The 18,903-nt window shown below is 38.0% G+C and overlaps 1 protein-coding gene across 1 annotated transcript in view; it reads left to right on the plus strand.

The window, feature by feature from the left end:
- The window catches only part of MORC1 (MORC family CW-type zinc finger 1), a 146,038-nt gene that overhangs the window by 94,571 nt on the left and 32,564 nt on the right, over window positions 1–18,903 (plus strand). Inside the window, exons 16-18 of the mRNA XM_045583783.1 lie at window positions 1,862–1,927; window positions 3,175–3,414; window positions 7,959–8,063. Of these exons, the coding sequence (XP_045439739.1) occupies window positions 1,862–1,927; window positions 3,175–3,414; window positions 7,959–8,063 (411 nt within the window). The remainder of the gene's footprint in view (window positions 1–1,861; window positions 1,928–3,174; window positions 3,415–7,958; window positions 8,064–18,903) is intronic.

Genomic DNA, 18,903 nt, shown 5'->3' on the forward strand with positions numbered 1-18,903 from the left:
ATTCTGGTCAGGGTGAGTTTCAGAAGGAGCTAAAATTTGATGTGTTTCTCTCGCATGAATGTTTCTCTTTTTCTGTCTCTACCTTTTCCTTCCACTCTCCCTAAATATCAACGGAAAATATTTTTGGATGAGGATTAACAACATCATCAACCAAAACTATGGTTATTTGAGGCCAGTGCAAAGTTTTGAATTTTAAAAGATATTTAAGTGGAGAAATCCACAAGGTTTGATCACTGATTAGGTGGAAGGGAGTGATGATTAGCCAAAGATAACCTAGCGTGGATGGCTGGGTATATGGTGATGTCATTAGTCAAAAGAGGAATGCACTGTTGGGCTGGTGTGGCTCAGTGGTTGAGCATTGACCTAAGAACCAGAAGGTCACAATTTGATTCCTGATCAAGGTATATGGGTTGTAGGCTCAATCCCCAGTGTGGAGTGTGCAGAAGGCAGCCAATCAATGATTTTCTATCACTGATGTTTCTCTTTGCCTCTTTCCCCTTCTCTTTTGAAATCAATCAAAATATATTTAAGAGAGAGAGAGAGAGAGAGAGAGAGAGAGAGAGAGAGAGAGAGAGAGAGAGAGAGAGAGAGAGAAAGAGAAAGAAAGAAAGAAAAAACAAACTAGGAAGTACTGGTTGGAGTGAGTGAAGGTAGAGGCAAAATAATGGATTCAGTTTTGGAAGGGTTGCCTTGAAGGTACCTGTAGTTATAAGATGCACCAGGGGATGGGGCGTTTGGATCTAAGCATAGAGGGAAAGGCACTATTACAAAATCTCTGCATTCCATCCACATCTAAAAAATTTTCCACAGAGCCGAAACAGGTTTGGCTCAATGGATAGAGAGTCGGCTTGGGGACTGAAAGGTCCCGGGTTTGATTCCGGTCAAGGGCATGTACCTTGGTTGGGGCCATATCCCCAGTCGGGGGTGTGCAAGAGGCAGCTGATCGATGACTCTCTCTCATCGATGTTTCTGACTCTCTCTCTCCCTTCCTCTCTGTACAAAATCAATAAAATATATTAAAAAAAATTTTTCCACAGAGAACAGTTCTCATCTTACCCTTAATCAGAGTCAGGACCAATTTGGGGGATAGGTACTTACAGTAGCAAGGTGAATATTCTGTCCTAGAGAATCTGTACTGAGCTGATACTGCAATGGAACAGGAAGAAATGATGGGTGCACTGAAAGGAGGTGCAGGTGGCCCCCTACCCAGGTTCCAACTCCAGGGGAGTGAAGCTGGGCCTGCCTGGTTCTTTATCCTCTCTGTGTATTTCATTAGTGTCCCATTATTTTAGGGTAACGATCATCACAGCCAAGTTAGCTTAAAAGGTGCTTATTTTTCAGGGAGAGAAAATGCTTCCTCTCCCTCTAGCCTTGGCCCTGCATACAAGGCAGCAGCTGGATGAGGGGGCTAAGGCAGAATCCAGTGAGCAGGGACACCGTTAAAGCCACTCTAACCCTCAAAAGTTCCTTGATGCTCAGGCCTGGAGCTCTGACCTAGACGGGGCTATTGGTGAAGGTCAGAACGCATTCCAGATGCTGGGACCTCCGAGTAGGAAACCAAGCATCTCCGAAAGAGGAGAGGGGCCTGGGGAGATGGTGCTTGATGCAGGGGTACCTGGAACTTGCTCGTGAGACACTTGATCTGTAATGCTTCAACAGCCATTGGGGTCTCTTGTATCATCCAGTCCCCAGTAATCAGAACATCTAAACTGAAAGGGACCCCTAAGAAATTATCAATTATCGGTGAGGATATGTAATCTTCAACTTCTTTTCTAAGCAATCAAGAATATTGAATTATTGTAATATGCCAATTGAAAGTTATTTGTTACTCACATTTTTCTATTGACTTTTTCCATAAAAGCCTCAATTTATACCAACAAGCAGGATCCCTGAGTCCACTACCATCTGCCAGATTTCAGCACCTAAGGTAGGATTGAGCCATTTGTGTGATGTTTTTCATGTAAAGGATGAGCCAAATGTCATCATGGTTGATGAGGTTCAGAAAGTGAAGCACTCTGAGAGGAGGAGGTAAAAAGCGGGGAGGGTAAAGGGAAGATTATCTGTAATATTAACAACAAAAAATATACTTAAAAAAAGTGAAGCACTAACGAATTCTTTTAAAACTGTCATCATTTTTTTTTCTTATTAGAGTGATGCATGTTTATTAGGAAAACGCAGAATATAATATATAAATTAAAAAATTTAAATCATGCATTGTCTTACTTCCTGGAGCTGATGACCATTTAATATATTTTAATGTATTTCTTTCCAATATTTTCAATGGTTATATCTGATACTTATATTTATATACTTAATATAAAGAGAGAGACTATCTGTGGACATATTTGTCTAGAAATATGTTATATGTGTAATTTCTACATTGTTTCTTATGTTTCTTATGTCATATCCTATATAATAAAACCCTAATATGCAAATCAACCGAACGGTGGAAAACCTGGTCGCTATGCTGCACACCGACCACCAGAGGGTAGACACTCAATGCAAGAGCCCCCTGGAGGTCAGTGTGCTCCCACAGGGAGAACGCTGCTCAGTCAGAAGCTGGCTCATGGCTGGGGCAAGCACAGTGGCACTGGCAGCACTAAAGAGGGCGCAGGCTGGGCTGAAGGACCCCCCCTTCCTCTTAGTGCCTAAATGTCATGCACTGGACCTCAAATGTCTATTATCTAAAATTTTAAATGTAGAGAAAATTTTTTTAAATTGTTACAAAGAACTTTCAGTTATATCATCACACAGAAAATATGGAAAATTGTAATTTTAGTTGTTTACATTTGTTAACAGGCAGGTTATGGAATTGATAAACCCAGCCATCTTTTAGATAAGTAGATTCTATCTAAATTATATCATATGCATATGCACCAGGGTGCCAAAGGCAAATAAATTTATGTTGGAAGGAATCAAGAGGCACACTGTTCTCAATTTGGGGTTGTCTGAATCCTCAAAATTATATTTGTTGACTCAGTGCAGCTCTATTGAGACAGATTCTGAATGAGCTATTACAGTTGTATACATTTGCTAAAGTCTGTTTCTAAGCTTCTGCTTTATAAGGCTTTTACTAGTAATATCACCAAGTGTTATAAGGTTTTTAGAAAAAATGATGCTTAATTATAAATAAGCTGACTATCAAAAAATAAAAACATATTCTTTGTTGTAAAGGAAAATACAAAACCTCGGAAAATCAGGCCTTTGAGTTATGACTTGAAGCATGAGTCTCTTGCATCCTCTGAGCTCTCCGCTGACCAAAGAAGCTGGAAGAGTAAAACGGAAGGGACGGACTCTGATGTGGAGTTCGTTTCAGAAACTAAAGTGATGAAGTCTACAAGGAAGAAATCAGAGCCACAGCAGAGACACCCAGCCGCCCTCCCAGAAAAGGTCAGACTCACTGAAAGATCCCAGGTGTGTTTTTCTCTTCTCAGTCACCAAATGTGTAGTTTTCTTCTCTGGAAATAGCATGTGGTAAAGGTTTTGCTTCATTTCCACATTTTCAAAGCACTCTAATTAAAGCATACACATTGTAATATCAGTTTCCTGGACAAAGTCCCAATTTCTATTTTTTCTTCTGTGTTCTCTCTTTTGGAGGAAAGGTCAGATTGCTAATATTAGCACATCAGCAAATTGTATGAAGAGCTCAACCAATTAAAGGGCCCCCCAAAAATATGTCTGTATTTAAGAGACATATTCATATAGGATACTCATATAGGATAAACCTGCAGACTTAAGGATTTTACATCCAAAGCTTTATAGCAAAAATGCTTAGCCAAATTCTATAATAGATACTCCCGTAGTCATGGTTCTGGAAAAATGGGATATAATTTCAATAGTACAACTAAATGCTAAGACTGATTTTAATAAATGTTATACTAAGAATGTCAATGTGTCCAAATTAGTTTCTTTTCTTTTTTTAAAATTTATTTAGAGATGTTATTATTGATTTAAAGGAGAGGAAAAGAGAAACATCAATAATGAGAAACATTGATCTGCTGCCTCCTGCAGGAGCCCCTGCTGGGGATCAAGGCCACAACCCAGGCATGTGCCCTGACCAGGAACCAAACCAGCAGCCTCTCGATGCAGGGGATGATGCTCAACCACTGAGTCATACCAGCCAGGGAGAGTTTCTTTCCAAGAATCACTGTATACTTTCATTCTTATAATATTACCTTTACTTAAGTCCTTTTTGAGAATTAGCCCTGAGATTCAGTTTATAATAATGACAGTGCCCAACATTGAGTGTGCCAGATACAGTGCTAAATTATTACAGACATTATTATCTCACTACCATTTTAAATCCTTTACATGCCAAAATTTACGGCCTAGTTTATCTGCCTTGTTCATCAAACTTGACTTCTAATGTCTTTTTCTTATTAAATTCACCCTTCAAGGATAGATATCAGCCACCATAAAATATATTAAAAAGAACTGCTGTAGGCTCTGAAAGGAATAAACTGCTTTAATCAGCAGATATCTACTGAACTTATGCCCTTTGTAATATACTATGCTATGCATTGTGGGAGTCAAGGTATTTTAGGCATGGTTCTTTCAGAAGCAATTATTCTGAACAATGGTTACCTTACAGAAATATCTCACATGTTCCTTTGTAATATATTTGGCAAATGGCATATAGACTTTTCTTGAAAATCTTTAGTGATGGAGACTAATTGCCCCCTAAGGCAGCCTTGTTTTTTGACTATCTTTTTCTCTTAAAATATTGAAAGTCCAATTCCCAATGACTTGGATGTTTTAGCTATATATTTTTTTTGAGACAATAGAAGCCAAGTTGAATCTGTCTATAATCATCAGACTTTTATTTTGAATTGGTATAATATACATGAGTTCATGCATTCAGCAGATATTTGTTCAGCCCTTGCTATGTCCCAAATACTGCATGTGAGTAATATCTTGTTTATAAATTAGTTTTATCCTTTAACCCTGACTTCCACTAATTGTGCAATTTTAAGATTGAAATTGGGGATTTGCCTCATTTATTTGCTACGAGTTTGACATGCTTGGTCTAGAGGCAACACACAGCTGCTCAGATAATAGTTATAGGTACAGAGGCTGCTGCTGCTTTGTGAGAAAGATGTATTTGTTAACCAGCCAGTGTGCAGTTGCCTGTATGGGACTGTTGTGAAGAACTGGTTTGTCTGATGATCCTTGTTAGCAATGGCCACTTGGCCTGTAATAAAGACTCATTCTTACACACCCACACTTCTCATGGCTTCTCTGTCTACCACTCAGCATCCAGGAAGGTCCAGCCCCTGACAGAGGGGCTCAGACCCTATAGTTAGCATAGGGGCTAACTATAGGGGCTCAGACCCTATAGTTGGACAGGATCAGAACCTGTACTCCCACATTCATACCAGCATTCAGCATTTGGCTCATAGATAGAGTATAGGCCTGCAGACTGAAGGGCCCAGATTTCAATTCCAGTCAAGGCGCATGCCCGGGTTGTGGGCCCAGTCCCAATAAGGGGTGTGCAGGAGAGAGCTGATCAGTGGTTCTCTCTCATCAATGATGTATCTCTCTCTCTCTCTCTCTCTCTCTCTCTCTCTCTCTCTCTCTCTCTCTCTCTCTCTTCTTCTCTGATATTAATAAAAAATATTTATTTTTAAAAAGAGTTCTCTGATAGTGGCATAGTCAGCAGGATGGTAAACTGAGGCCACTGGAGCAGAGGACTCAGTAGCAGTGCATTCTCTGACAGGGAGCATGGTGAATACAAAGTGCCTTAGAAAGACAACTAAGCTGTGATGGGGCAGTGAGATTGAAAGAGGCTGGTGTGAGATGAGGATAGAGTGACCAGAACCATACAGATCCCATATATAGCCTTTGATAAGAGGTTTCGCATTTATCCTCAAAGCAATGGGAAATCATTGAAGAGCTTCAGGTAGGGAAGTTGCATGGCTAGTTTTTCTTGAGAGACTACTTTGGCTGAGTAGAGCGCAGAGTGAATTCAGGCAGGGCAGTTAGGCAATTACAGTGTTCGCATGAGAAATACCAGTAGTGAGGGCTAGGATGATGGTGGGGGAGTAGAGAGAAATGATCCATTTGTTTCTTCTATTGTCTTGAGGAGGGAACACTGACACCTCTGGGTGATATATAGGATACAGAAGATGAAGCAGAGGGAAATGGCAAGAATGACTGCAGAACCTCTGGCTCTTGCACGTGGTTTATGGTGATTCCATTCATTGATACAGGGAATGCTAGAATATGGCTGGGCTTGTGAGAAGGAGCATGAGTTCAGCTTACACAGTTCGAAACTCTTAAGGGGACATGCCAAGTGAGGAGTAAGGGTAAGAAGAAAATAAAGACTACATAGAAACCTGCCTAGCAGTCTGAGGATGTGTGCACAAGGAACTGTGTGGGACTAGCCAGAGCAATAGGAGAAGAAATGAGGAATTTGTTTTATTATTAAAGCCAAGGACAGAGAAAATAAAAGGCAACCCAAGGTAAGATGGTCAGAGAGGCCAAAAGGCTTCTAAAAAAGTTCACTGACTTAATGACTTAGAGGTTAATAGGGATGACCTCAGGAAGCATTTTATTGTTTTTGTTGGAGTAAAGAAGGGGAAAGAATAGAATAGTTTGATTAGCCAGTAGAGGGTGAAGAAAGGGAGACTGGTGATATGTCAACTCTTGGAAAGGTAAGATAATTTTACTTCAGAAGATATCATATACTTAGCAAAATCTACAAGTGAGGTGGATAGATCAGGAGACTGTCATTCTTTATAATCTGTTGAAAAATGAATTTAATCAGCTTTTAAACTGCAATTGAAACAACTTTTAATTACTTGAGGATTATTTTCAGTGAGTTTTTAATATCCTGTCTAGTAAATACAGTACTAGGCACTACCACTGCCAAAGGAGGTGCAAGGAGTGTAATTAATTTTAATATTAGCCTAAGTAGATGGGATTAGGAAGGCAGATGTGCTCTGAGTAAATCTCATCATGTGCTCCAAAAGCTTGATAAAAAGGGCTCTGGTATTAGCAAATGATTTAGCTCATTTGCACCACAGTTCTGCTCTGTTAATACAGGTAATCAATTAATTAACCGTCCTTCCTAGAGAATTGTTTTTATCACACTCTTGTGTTTCTTAGGAGATTCCACTTTTTTTTTTAATCCCAAACAACTTTCCTCCCATTTCCTGAAAACAGGTCTCCCACTAAATATAATATTGTTGTTTCCTACATCTGCAGCTTTTAATTCTTTTAAAATTTCCCCGTGTTATTTGTTAATCCATTTCTCTGAACAAAAAGAAAGTAATAATTTACTCTGGGCCAGTTGCTGAGGGCTCCAAGATTGACACAGTTCTTGCCCTCAAGAAGCTAAGAGTCTGCCTCTAGCCTTTCTAATCAAAGGAGCCCTTACCCTGCATCATAAAATTTTCCATTCTAACTGTTTCTAACCTTGCAAGTATGAGGACATCCTTTCAGTATCAGTGGCATTACTGTAGATATCTCACGTAATATTAGGCATGTCCAGTATCCATTGTTAAGAACTACATAATAAGGGAAAGCCATCGTAGATATTGCAAAATGAATGCATATCTTATTCTCTTCAGCAATACCTCCATAAATTTTAAGAACAGTGTGTACATCCGTATGAGACATTATTTATCCAGTATATGGCAGTAATTCATGCAGCTTCTTTGCAAAATACTACAAGCCTTTTGATTCACTGTTGAACATCATAGTTTACACCACTGATTTCATACTTAATTTGTCTTTTGATAGTCTTTTGAATTATTTCCCGTTATTATTTAACCTTTACTAATGCATATCTAAATCATATATTTCTTGAGAGCAACAATCAGAAATTGAATTTCCTTTGTTTCTCCTACAGAGATCTGCTTCTGTACAGAAGTTAATAGAGGGTGAATGAAGGTAGTTTAATGTGTATCATCGATTGCTACTAATCCTTGTATATTTTCCTTAATACCTTACTGTAGGCCTCTTCTTGGGAAATGAAAAGGAAGCAGAATCAGAACCTTGTGCAAGGATGTCAGGATTTGATTGAAGTTGAAACCAGCAACAGTGATCAAGATATAATCCTGGTGAGATGAACTTTACTGGTTAAATGACACCTTGAGATTTATTCACTTTCATAAAGATTAGGTGAATCCAAGAAGAATTCACATTATTGCCTCAAAGTAACTGAAACATTTAATTGAATGACCTAGTTTTTTAGGTAACGAAACAGGACTCAGAAGTTAGTTACTTGCCCAAGGCTAAACAAACTAGTAAAAATAAAACTAACTCATACATCCTGACCACTAGCTCACGATGCTTTTCATTTTAGTTATTAGGCTATGAAAACTTTAAGATTATATACATATATATACATTATATATATAACTTGAAGATCATCCCAAACCCTACATGCTCAAATCCAAAGCATCTGAACCTTTCTGTAATTTGTATTATGAATTCACATCAAAAAGTGTAATTCCAAATCGATTTAAACTAGGCTACTGTCAAAAAGCCCTTCTATCAGAAGTCTATTTAAAAAATGCAGAGACATACTTTCCACTTATTCTCCTTGATTTAGTATCCTTGATTCTAGCTTGGTAGTTGATATCAAAAAGCTGTGTGTCTGGATCATTCTACCGTAGACCCCAACAGAATTGCTTTGCCTCACCAAACCCAGTGCAAAATCCCTTGGTGTTTAGGAAGAACTAACTCAGGGACTGACCACTTGAGAAACACTTCATCTGTGAAGCCAAGTTAAAGACACTATTCATTATGTTATACTGGAGGCCCAGTACATGAATTCATACACCAGTGGGGACCCTCGACCTGGCCTTCGGGATCGGGCCGAAATCGGCTCTCTGACATTCCCCGAGGGGTCGCAGGTTTTGAGAGGGCACAGGTCAGGCCAAGGGACCCCACTGGTGCATGCATGATTAAGGCCAGGGAGTAACACAGAAGGTTGGCCAGCAGGGGAGGGACTGAGGAGAGCTCCAGGGTGTGTCCAGCCCATCTCACTCAGTCCTGATCAGCCAGACCCCAGCAGCAAGCTAACCTATGGATTGGAGCATCTACCCTCTGGTGGTCAGTGCACGTAATATTGAGCAGTTGAGTGGCCTTAGCATATCTATAATAATAAAAGAGTAGTATACTAATTAGACTGGGGTCCCGGATGCCGGCCAGAGGGAAGCCCTGGTCCCTGGTGCCACTGGGAAGCTGGTATCGGCAGCTGGGGGAAGGAAAGCCTACTCTTACACCAATTTCGTGCATCAGGACTCTAGTCATTAGCATATTATGCTTTGATTGTCTTAATGGCCAACCAGAAGACTGGACACTTAGCATATTAGGCTTTTATTATATGGTATAAGTGTCCTTTGTATTATAATGCAAAGTTCATTCAGATATTAGAATTTAATGCCAGGAAAAAAAAATCTATTGATTTTTTTTTTAATCAGAACATGTATTTTATTACTTACTATGGTTCTCTTTTTACCTTTATTTACAAGAAGCTTATAGCTAAATTTTAATCTAAATAAGAATAACTATAGTCAGCTACATGATTGCTATTTTTGACATGATAATGAAATGATAATATTTAGAAAAGGGTTTGGCTCATCGTTCATGTCTTTAGGTAAGGCACTGCAGAATGCTGTTTGGAATTATAGATTTGTTTTCAGTTACAAATGAGCAATAAAGTCTTCTGACTTTACCTCAACTTCTATCCCTTTGGCAGAAAACCATTGTCATAAATTTTAAGGCTTAATAATAATTGGTTTTATTTTTTTAATTTTTCATTATGAAAATTTTCAGATATAGTACAATCAACTCCTAGGTGACCGTTTTGCATCTTCAACAATGATCAACTCATGGCCAGTCTTGTTTCATTTATACTCCCTCAGCCTCCATTATTCCCAGGCTGCATATCACTTCATCCATAATTTAGAATTGTTTTAAGAAGCCATTGAAAGGATATTGAAAAGAGCTAGGACTGATTTGTGAAAGAGAGCAGGAAAGTACTTCCTTATTGACCAATAAGGGACAACTAAATCCAGGATGTGGAAAAGGGAACACCAAATTATTTTCCAAAGAAAAAAATTTAATCTGAGGCCTAAAAGGAAGAGAAAACTGCAAATGCTATTGCAAGGAATGACAACTTTATTTACCACTTTGAAGCAAAATGTTGTATAGCTGTATCAACCTGCTTTTCAGAATCTTCAAACACTTGGTTTGTATTTTATGCAGCATTGCTTTGTCACCTTTCCAAGCTTTTATTTAAAAAAAAACAAACGAACACAAACAAACAAACAAATAAAAAACACAACCAACAACCATATTTTTATTGGTTTTAGAAAGGAAGGGAGAGGGGAGAGGAAAATATCAGCATCAATGATAAGAGAGAATCATTGATCGGCTGCCTCTTGCACAACCCCTACTGGAGATTGAGCCTGCAACCTGGGCATGTGCCCTTGACCAGAATTGAACTTGGGACTCTTCAGTCCTCAGGCCAACGCTCTATCCACTGAGTGAAATCAGCGAGGGCTTTCCAAGTTTTTAGTTAGTGCTTTTCATTGATTACTAGAAGTAGGACATTTATATTAATTTTTTGTCTTTTTATGTGATATTTCTCAAATTCTTAAGTTACTTGTGTGTATGCATGTGGTATCATTTATTTGTGTCCCTGTGATCCTAGTAGGAAATCTCTTTTGAAACTCATGGGGACTAATTAATTTGGTAAATAGAGATTATCCAAAGTTGCATACTAATTTCTCCATTTGGCTATAGTTGCAGTAATTCCTAATAGGAAATATTTCTGAGTGTTTGACTATCGATTACATTCTTAAACTCAAAAATCAAACATAATTCTTCTTAACCCCTGGGCATCTTCCCAGTAACCTTCTATTTATGGTGCCTGTGTGAATGTGTGCATGCATGTACTTTAATTCCGACCTGTATCTGTCACATTTGAAGAAGGAAGGCACTCGCGGGCTAACAGTGCTATGAGAGGTTATTACTTAAGGGAGAACAATTAGCTACTACACGGGACACTCTCCACCCCTCCCCATAACCAGCTGGTTTTTATTATTTTGATGACTTTGCCTGACACAGGGCCTTATTATTTTCAGGTCTAACAGGCTCAGAACTATATGTTCAGCACACAGAAGGAAGTTCATCCCACAGGGATGATTTCCCATGAGACTGAACTCATGAGACTGTTGTATAAGATCACAGTGGCATCTTAGTCATTTAGAAGATGAGTACAGCCTCACTGCAACTGGAAGTCTCAGACTTGACCTTACACTGGGCATTCTTTCCTTTCACACCAGTCTTCATGGGTCAGCCAACTGCAATCTGACCGTTGTTGGTGAGCAGTATGTCTGAATATTGGAAAGGCTTCCAGTTAAAACAGCCTGTGTGTCCGTCTCCCTTGCACTGTGCCTACCCGTGCTCCTGTGAGAGTATTTTTTTCACGTTGTATGATCCATTCTGGTCAGCAGCATGTTCTTTCTTCTGCTGTGTTAATGTCTGCCTTCTGAAAGGATTTTTTTTCCATGTTAGGCCATTTCAATTTCTTCTTTTTCAAGTTTCAGTCACATCTCGTTCTGCCTCTCTGACTGACAGTTGTACAATTTTGTGTGAAATGATAAGAATATTGTTTCCTTCTCAAATTTATGTTGACTCTGACCATAGCTGATTATTTACACCATGTTATAATCATTCATTCCCCCAAATCATCTCTGCTGTGGCTCAGGGTTACAAAAGTTTCATCTGTTTTCCTAATGTTTTCCTCTTCCCATTCCCCTAATTCTTGATTACCCTTCATGTTCCTTTTCTCCAAGGCCTACAGTCTATTGAAGCTATTTGTAAAAACCCACAGTACTTAGTTGTTGTTTTTTTAATCCCAATGGGATAATCCTTACTTTCTAGTCATTTTTAACTTTTATCTCTTTGCTCTACATTTTGTATCACATTCACCACTCTCCCTTCATTTTCCTCACCTCCAGTTGCTTCTGATCATATACTTCATTGGTGTCACTTTCATGACATTTTATTTCTTTTTTATATTAATTTGTATTATACATTCCCTTTTAGCCAGCACAGGCCATTCATTTTCAAAGTCCATGTACTGAGTATACTTGATCAGATTTGGAGCTTTGGAAACCTTTAACTGGGATGCAGTTAAAACATCAGCCATTTTCTTAAGATTAATAAAACTGTCATAATAACCTACTGAGAGAGAGAGCATATTCACCAATTATACAATACATCTGATAAGGGATTAATATCCAAAATTTATAAAGAACTCATACAACTTGACACCAAAATACCAAACAACCAGATTAAAAAATGGGCAAAGGACTTGAATAGACACTTTTCCAAAGAGGCCATATAGATGGCCAATAGACACATGAAAAAAATACTCAATGTCACTAATCGTCAGAGAGATGCAAATTAAGCTACAATGAGATATCATTTCACACCTGTCAGAATGTGTGCCATCAATAAATCAACAAACAACAAGTTTGGCAAGAATGGCAAGAAAAGGGAACTGTTGTGCACTGTTGGTAGGAATGCATATTGGTGCAGCCACTATGGAAAAACGTATGGAGTTACCTAAAAAAATAAAAAATGGAACTGCCTTATAACTCAACAATTCCACTTCTGGAAATTTATCCAAAAAAATCCAAAACACTAATTTGAAAGAATATATGCACACTTATGTTCATTGCAGTGTTATTTACAATAGCCATGATTTGGAAGCAGCCCAAGTGTCCAAGTAGATAAAAAAGCTGTGGTACATTTACCCAGTGGAATACTACTCAGCTGTGAAAAAAAGAAGGAAATCTTTCCTTTTGTGACAGCATGGATCAACCTGGAGAGTATTATGCTAAGTGAAATAAGCCAGCCACAAAAAGACAAATGCCATATGATTTCACTTCTATGTGGAATCTAATGAACAAAGAAAACTAACAATGACAACACTTATAGATACATAGAGGGACTAACAGATATCTTAGGGGAGGGAGGTTGGGTGAAAAAGGTGAAGGAAATAAGCAAAATAAAATAAAACAACTCATAGACATGGACAACAGTATGGTGATTACCAGAGGGAGCGATGGTGGTGGCAGTAGAGGATAAAGACGATAAATGGTGATGGAAGGAGACTTGACTTGGGGTGGTAAACACACAATACAACATACGATGATGTGTTATAGACTTGTACACATGAAACCTATATAATTTTATTAACCAATGTCAACCTAATAAATTAAAAAACCCACCAGTAATGAAAATAATGAAGAGTTCTTTTAAAGGACACCTTATTCCTCATCAAAACGCCTTTGGAGGTGATGTGTGGGGGGCTATCAGCCTGCATGGCAGCAAAATTCTTTCAATATTTTATCACAATTTTATTAGCCCAGCTACAGTTCCCTTTCCCATTTCAGGGAAATTAGCTTGACCCAGATTGATGATCTCTGTATTTTCTGAAGTTCTCTCTTTGTGCACACACAGGTGAGTCTTAGTGGACACAGCCTTTCCTTTTTTTATGCAGCTCTGATGAAATTCAGGTACTGCACTTCACATGCATTTATCTAATTTAATGATTTTAATTGTTACCTGAGGAGTAAGTTCTCTTTTCATCCCCAGTTTATAGACGAGGAAAATAAACTTGCTCAGGGTCACACTGCCACCTGTGGGCACCTTGAACCTTAGCTCTCTCTTTCTTAGCTACTTTTTATTATGACTTTCCTCTTTGTTGTCCATATTTATATCGTGTCCCCCACATTGATTCAGCCAGCCCATTACACACAGATAGGTTGAAGTACACTTTACCTAGGGGTGAGGATTTCAAGGTACAAATATATGCTACATTGGTTAACAGTCAACATTTTGGCTCAGACAGGCTTTCAACGTTTTATGAATGGGCATTCTCCAGCTAGGATTCTTGAACTTATCTTTAAAAACTCATTCATCATCTACTCCTTGCTCAGAATAGGCTAACTTCTCTTTAGCTCATTCTTCCTCCTCCTCCCTTCCACCCTAGATATGACCTATACAATGAAGTTCTTTACTGTCGAGGCCTGGCTTTTCTCTTTCCAGTCAGCCTACGTCACAGAACAGTCATCAGGGCCATCATCCCAGGATGAGTCCTGGGAGGGATAGTCTTCCCCTTGTCCAAGATAATCACTTTAATCATCTTTGAGATCATAACATAACGTAGACCCATTTTATGAGCTAGTGTCACCTGACCTCTGGCCTCCAGAAAATCCTATTACTTCTCATTTTCCACACTCAAAATGCATCCTGCACTCTCTTTTATTTTTTTTATTATTTATTTATTATTATTTTTTATTTTTATTTATTTATTTTAATATATTTTATTGATTTTTTTTGCCCCCCTCCCTCCCACTCATCCCCTCCCTCCCCAGAGTTTTGTGTCCATTGGTTGTACTTATATGCATGTATAAAAGTCCTTCGGTTGATCTATTATCTCCCCCAGATCTTCCTCCCCTCCCTGCTGTAATTTGACAGTCTGCTTGTTGATATACTGTCTCTATATCTATCTTTTGGTTCATCAGTTTATAATGCTCTTTATTATCCACAAATGAGTGAGGTCATGTGGTGTTTCTCTTTCATTGATTGGCTTATTTCACTCAGCATGATGTTCTCCAATTCATTGTAGATTGTGCTGCTATGAACATAGGGGTGCATATATCCTTTCTGATTGATGTTTCTAGTTTCTTAGGATATATTCCTAGAAGTGGGATTACTGGGTCAAATGGGAGTTCCATTTTCAGTTTTTTGAGGAAACTCCACACTGTTCTCCACAGTGGTTGCACCAGTCTGCATTCCCACCAGCAGTGCACGAGGGTTCCTTTTTCTCTGCAACCTCGCCAACACTTGTCGTTTGTTGATTTGTTGATGTTGGCCATTCTGACAGGTGTGAGATGGTACCGCATTGTTGTTTTGATTTGCATCTCTTGGACAATTAGTGACTTTGAGCATGTTTTCATGTGCCTTTTGGCCTTCCTTCTGTCTTCTTTTGAAAATATTCTATTTAGGTCCATTGCCCATTTTTTAATGGAATCATTCATCTTCCTTTTATTTAGTTGTATAAGCTGTTTGTAGATGTTGGAGATTAAACCTTTATCAGTGGTATAATTTGCAAATATGTTCTCCCACACAGTGGGCTTTCTTGTTGTTTTGTTGATGGTTTCTTTTGCTGTAAAAAAGCTTTTTATTTTGATGTAGTCCCATTTGTTTATTTTCTCTTTAGCTTCCATTGCCCTAGGGGTAGTATCAGTGAAGAAGTTCTTTTGGCATACGTCTGAGATTTTGCTGCCTGTGGATGCTTCTAGTATTTTTATGGTTTCCCGTCTGATGTTTAAGTCCTGTATCCATTTTGAGTTTATTTTTGTGAATGGTGTAAGTTGGTGATCTAGTTTCATTCTTTTGCATGTGTCTGTCCAATTTTCCCAACACCATTTATTGAAGAAACTGTCTTGACTCCATTGTATATTCGTGCCTCCTTTGTCAAATATTAATTGAGCATAGTGATTTGGGTTGAGGATTTTGGCATCTATGTTCATGAGGGATATTGCCCTGTAATTCTCTTTCATTAAGTTGTCTTTATCTGGTTTTGGTATTAGGGTGATGCTGGCTTCATAGAAGGAATTTGGAAGTGTTCCTTCCTCTTGGATTTTTTGGAATAGTCTGAGGAGGATAGTTTTTAGTTCTTCCTTGAATGTTTGGTAAAACTCTCCTGTGAAGCCATCTGGTCCTGGGCTTTTGTTTGCTGGAAGCTTTTTGGTGACTGTTTCAATTTCTTCCCAAGTCACTGGTTTATTGAGATTTTTAGATTCTTCCTGATTGAGTTTTGGAAGATTATATTTTTCTAGGAATATGTCCATTTTTTCCAGGTTGTTCAGGTTGTTGGAGTAGAGTTGTTCATAGTATTTTGTAACAATCCGTTGTATTTCGGTGGGGTCTGTTGTTATTTCACCTCTTTCATTTCTGATTTTGTTTATTTGGGTCCTCTCTCTTTGTTTCTTGGTTAGTCTGGCGAGAGGTCCATCTAATTGTTTATCCTTTCATTGTTTATCCTTTCAAATAACCAGCTCTTGGTTTTGTTGATCTTATGTATTGTTTCTTTGGTCTCTATGTCGTTTATCTGTGCTCTGATTTTTGTTATTTCCTTCCTTCTACTTACACTGGGCTTTTCTTGTTGCTCTTTTTCTAACTCTTTGAGTTGTAGAGTTAGATCATTTGTTACACTTTTTTCTAGTTTTTTGCAATAGGCTTGTAAAGATATGAACTTCCCTCTCAAAACTGCTTTTGCTGTGTCCCATAGATTTTGGATTGTTGTGTTTTCATTGTCATTTGTTTCCAGGATGTTTTTAATTTCTTCCTTGATTTCTCTGGTAACCCAGTCCTTGTTTAATAGCATGCTATTTAGTCTCCATGTGTTTGATTTCTTTGGATTATTTTTATTGTAGTTAATTTCCAGTTTTATGCCATTATGGTCTGAGAAGATGCTTGATATGATTTCTATCTTCTTGAATTTGAAGAGACTTTGCCTATGTCCCAAAATGTGGTCTATCTTTGAGAATGTCCCATGTGCATTTGAGAAGAATGTATATTTTGTGGCTTTGGGGTGGAATGTTCTGAAGATGTCAATTAATTCCATCTGGTCTAGTGAGTCATTTAGGATTGATATTTCTTTGCTGATTTTTTGTTTAGATGATTTGTCAAAGGGTGACAGTGGGGTATTAAAATCTCCTACTATGATTGTATTGCTGTTAATCTCTCCCTTAATGTCCTCCAGCAGTTTTTTTTTTATGTATTTCGGTGCTCCCGTATTGGGTGCATATATATTTACCAGGGTTATTTCTTCTTGTTGGATTGCTCCCTTTAGTATTATGAAGTGGCCTTCATTATCTCTTGTTATGTCCTTCACTCTGAAATCTAATTTGTCAGATATAAGTATTGCTACCCCAGCTTTCTTTTCATTTCCATTTGCCTGGAAAACCTTTTTCCATCCCTTCACCCTCAGTCTGTTTGCATCTCTTTTTCTGAGGTGGGTTTCTTGTAGACAACAGATGTATGGGTCTTGTTTTCTTATCCAATCTGTTACCCTATGTATTTTGATTGGAGAATTTAAACCATTTACATTTAATGTTATTAATGATAGGTACTCATTTGATGCCATTTTTATTCTATACTCCTGTGTTCCTTCTTCGCTTCCTATTTCTTTATTTTTACAGTAGACCATTTAGCATTTCTTGCATTGCTGGTTTGGTGGAGATAAATTCCTTTAGTCTTTTTTTGTCTGTGAAGCTCCTGATTTCCCCTTCAATTTTGATTGATAGCCTTGCTGGGTACAGTATTCTTGAATTCAGACCCTTTCTTTGCATGACTGTGTATATTTCATCCCATTCCCTTCTGGCCTGATAAGTTTCTGTTGAGAAATCAGTTGTCAGTCTGATGGGGGTTCCTTTATATGTAACTTTCTGTCTCTCTCTGGCTGCTTTTAAGATTCTAACTTTGTCATTGGTGTTTGCAAATTTAATTATAATATGTCTTGGCGTCGGTCTTCTGGGATCCATTTTGCTTGGGACTCTGCGAGCATCTTGGATTTGTGTGGGTTTTTTCTTCTCTATCTCAGGAAAATTTTCTGTCATTATTTCTTGAAATACATTTTCCATATCTACCTCAGTTTTCTTTCCTTCCGGAACCCCTATTATTCGAATATTGTTTTGTTTTGCATTGTCCCAAAGCTCCCGTAGGCTCTCCTCCTGCTTTTTAATTTTTTTTTCTAGAAGCTGCTCTAATTGGGTATTTTTTTCCATCTTGTCTTCTAGCTCAGTGATGCGATCCTCTGCTTCTTCTAGTCTGCTCTTGATGCTTTCTATTGAGTTCTTCATAGTAGCGATGTCATTTTTCATTTCATCTTGAGTCATCTTCATTTCCTCTTGGGTTTTTTTCATTTCCTCTTGGGTCTTACTCATATTGTCAAATTTGTCTTCCATTCTTTTTAGCCATCTTAAGATCGTTACTCTGAATTCTTGCTCTGGTAGGTTGCTTGCCTCTATATCGTTTACTTCCTTTTCTGGTGAAGCCTGCTTTTCTTTCATATGCGGGCTGTTTTTTGGTCTCCCCATGATCTAGGATGTCTGGTTGTGTAGTTCTCTCTCTCCTGCTTTGATTTAAAGGCACAAAATACAACACAACCACGTACAACACACAAGGCACTGAATAGAAATGTGTTTGCGATATTAATAACCACCAATAAGGGTGACTAGAACCCAGCTAACAAAAACATACAATCAAACAAAAAGCATAGGCAAATCAATCTTATAAAAGAAAAGCATACAACTTCAGTAAAGTTAACATTCAACATACAACTTCAAAGAGTTAGAGAGAAAGACTTTTGTTTTTTTTGTTTTGTTTTGTTTTTAGGACAACTGCAAGGGAGGTGTGAATGGGTTTGGAGCAGGTAGTTGGAAATTAGATATATACAAGTAGGGTGAAATTTTAGGAGGGGGTAGACAGAAGGAATGGGGGAAATCTAGAGCAGGAAAGGGTTAAGATAAACAGGGTATCAAAGGAAAAGATTGGAAAGAGGGTGAAGGCATAAAGGTAGGGTTGAGATAGAATAAAGCGTTGGAGAAAGAAGGATAGATAAAGACTGTAGAACAGTAATCCTGAAATTAAAAAAAAAATAAATATATATATATATATATATATATATATATATATATAATCAAATGAAATAAAAATAATAAAAATAAACAAAAGAAAATAAGATGAAAAAGGTAAACTAGTAGTAGTAATAATGTTGATTACATATACAATGTAATAATTATCAAGATAAAATCAAGTGAGGAAAAAGAAAAATAGTTTCTTGAGTAAACGTTGCAAATAATG

The sequence above is a fragment of the Pipistrellus kuhlii genome, unplaced genomic scaffold, assembly GCF_014108245.1.
Source record: "Pipistrellus kuhlii isolate mPipKuh1 unplaced genomic scaffold, mPipKuh1.p scaffold_m20_p_2, whole genome shotgun sequence".
NCBI classification, from domain to species: Eukaryota; Metazoa; Chordata; class Mammalia; order Chiroptera; family Vespertilionidae; genus Pipistrellus; species Pipistrellus kuhlii.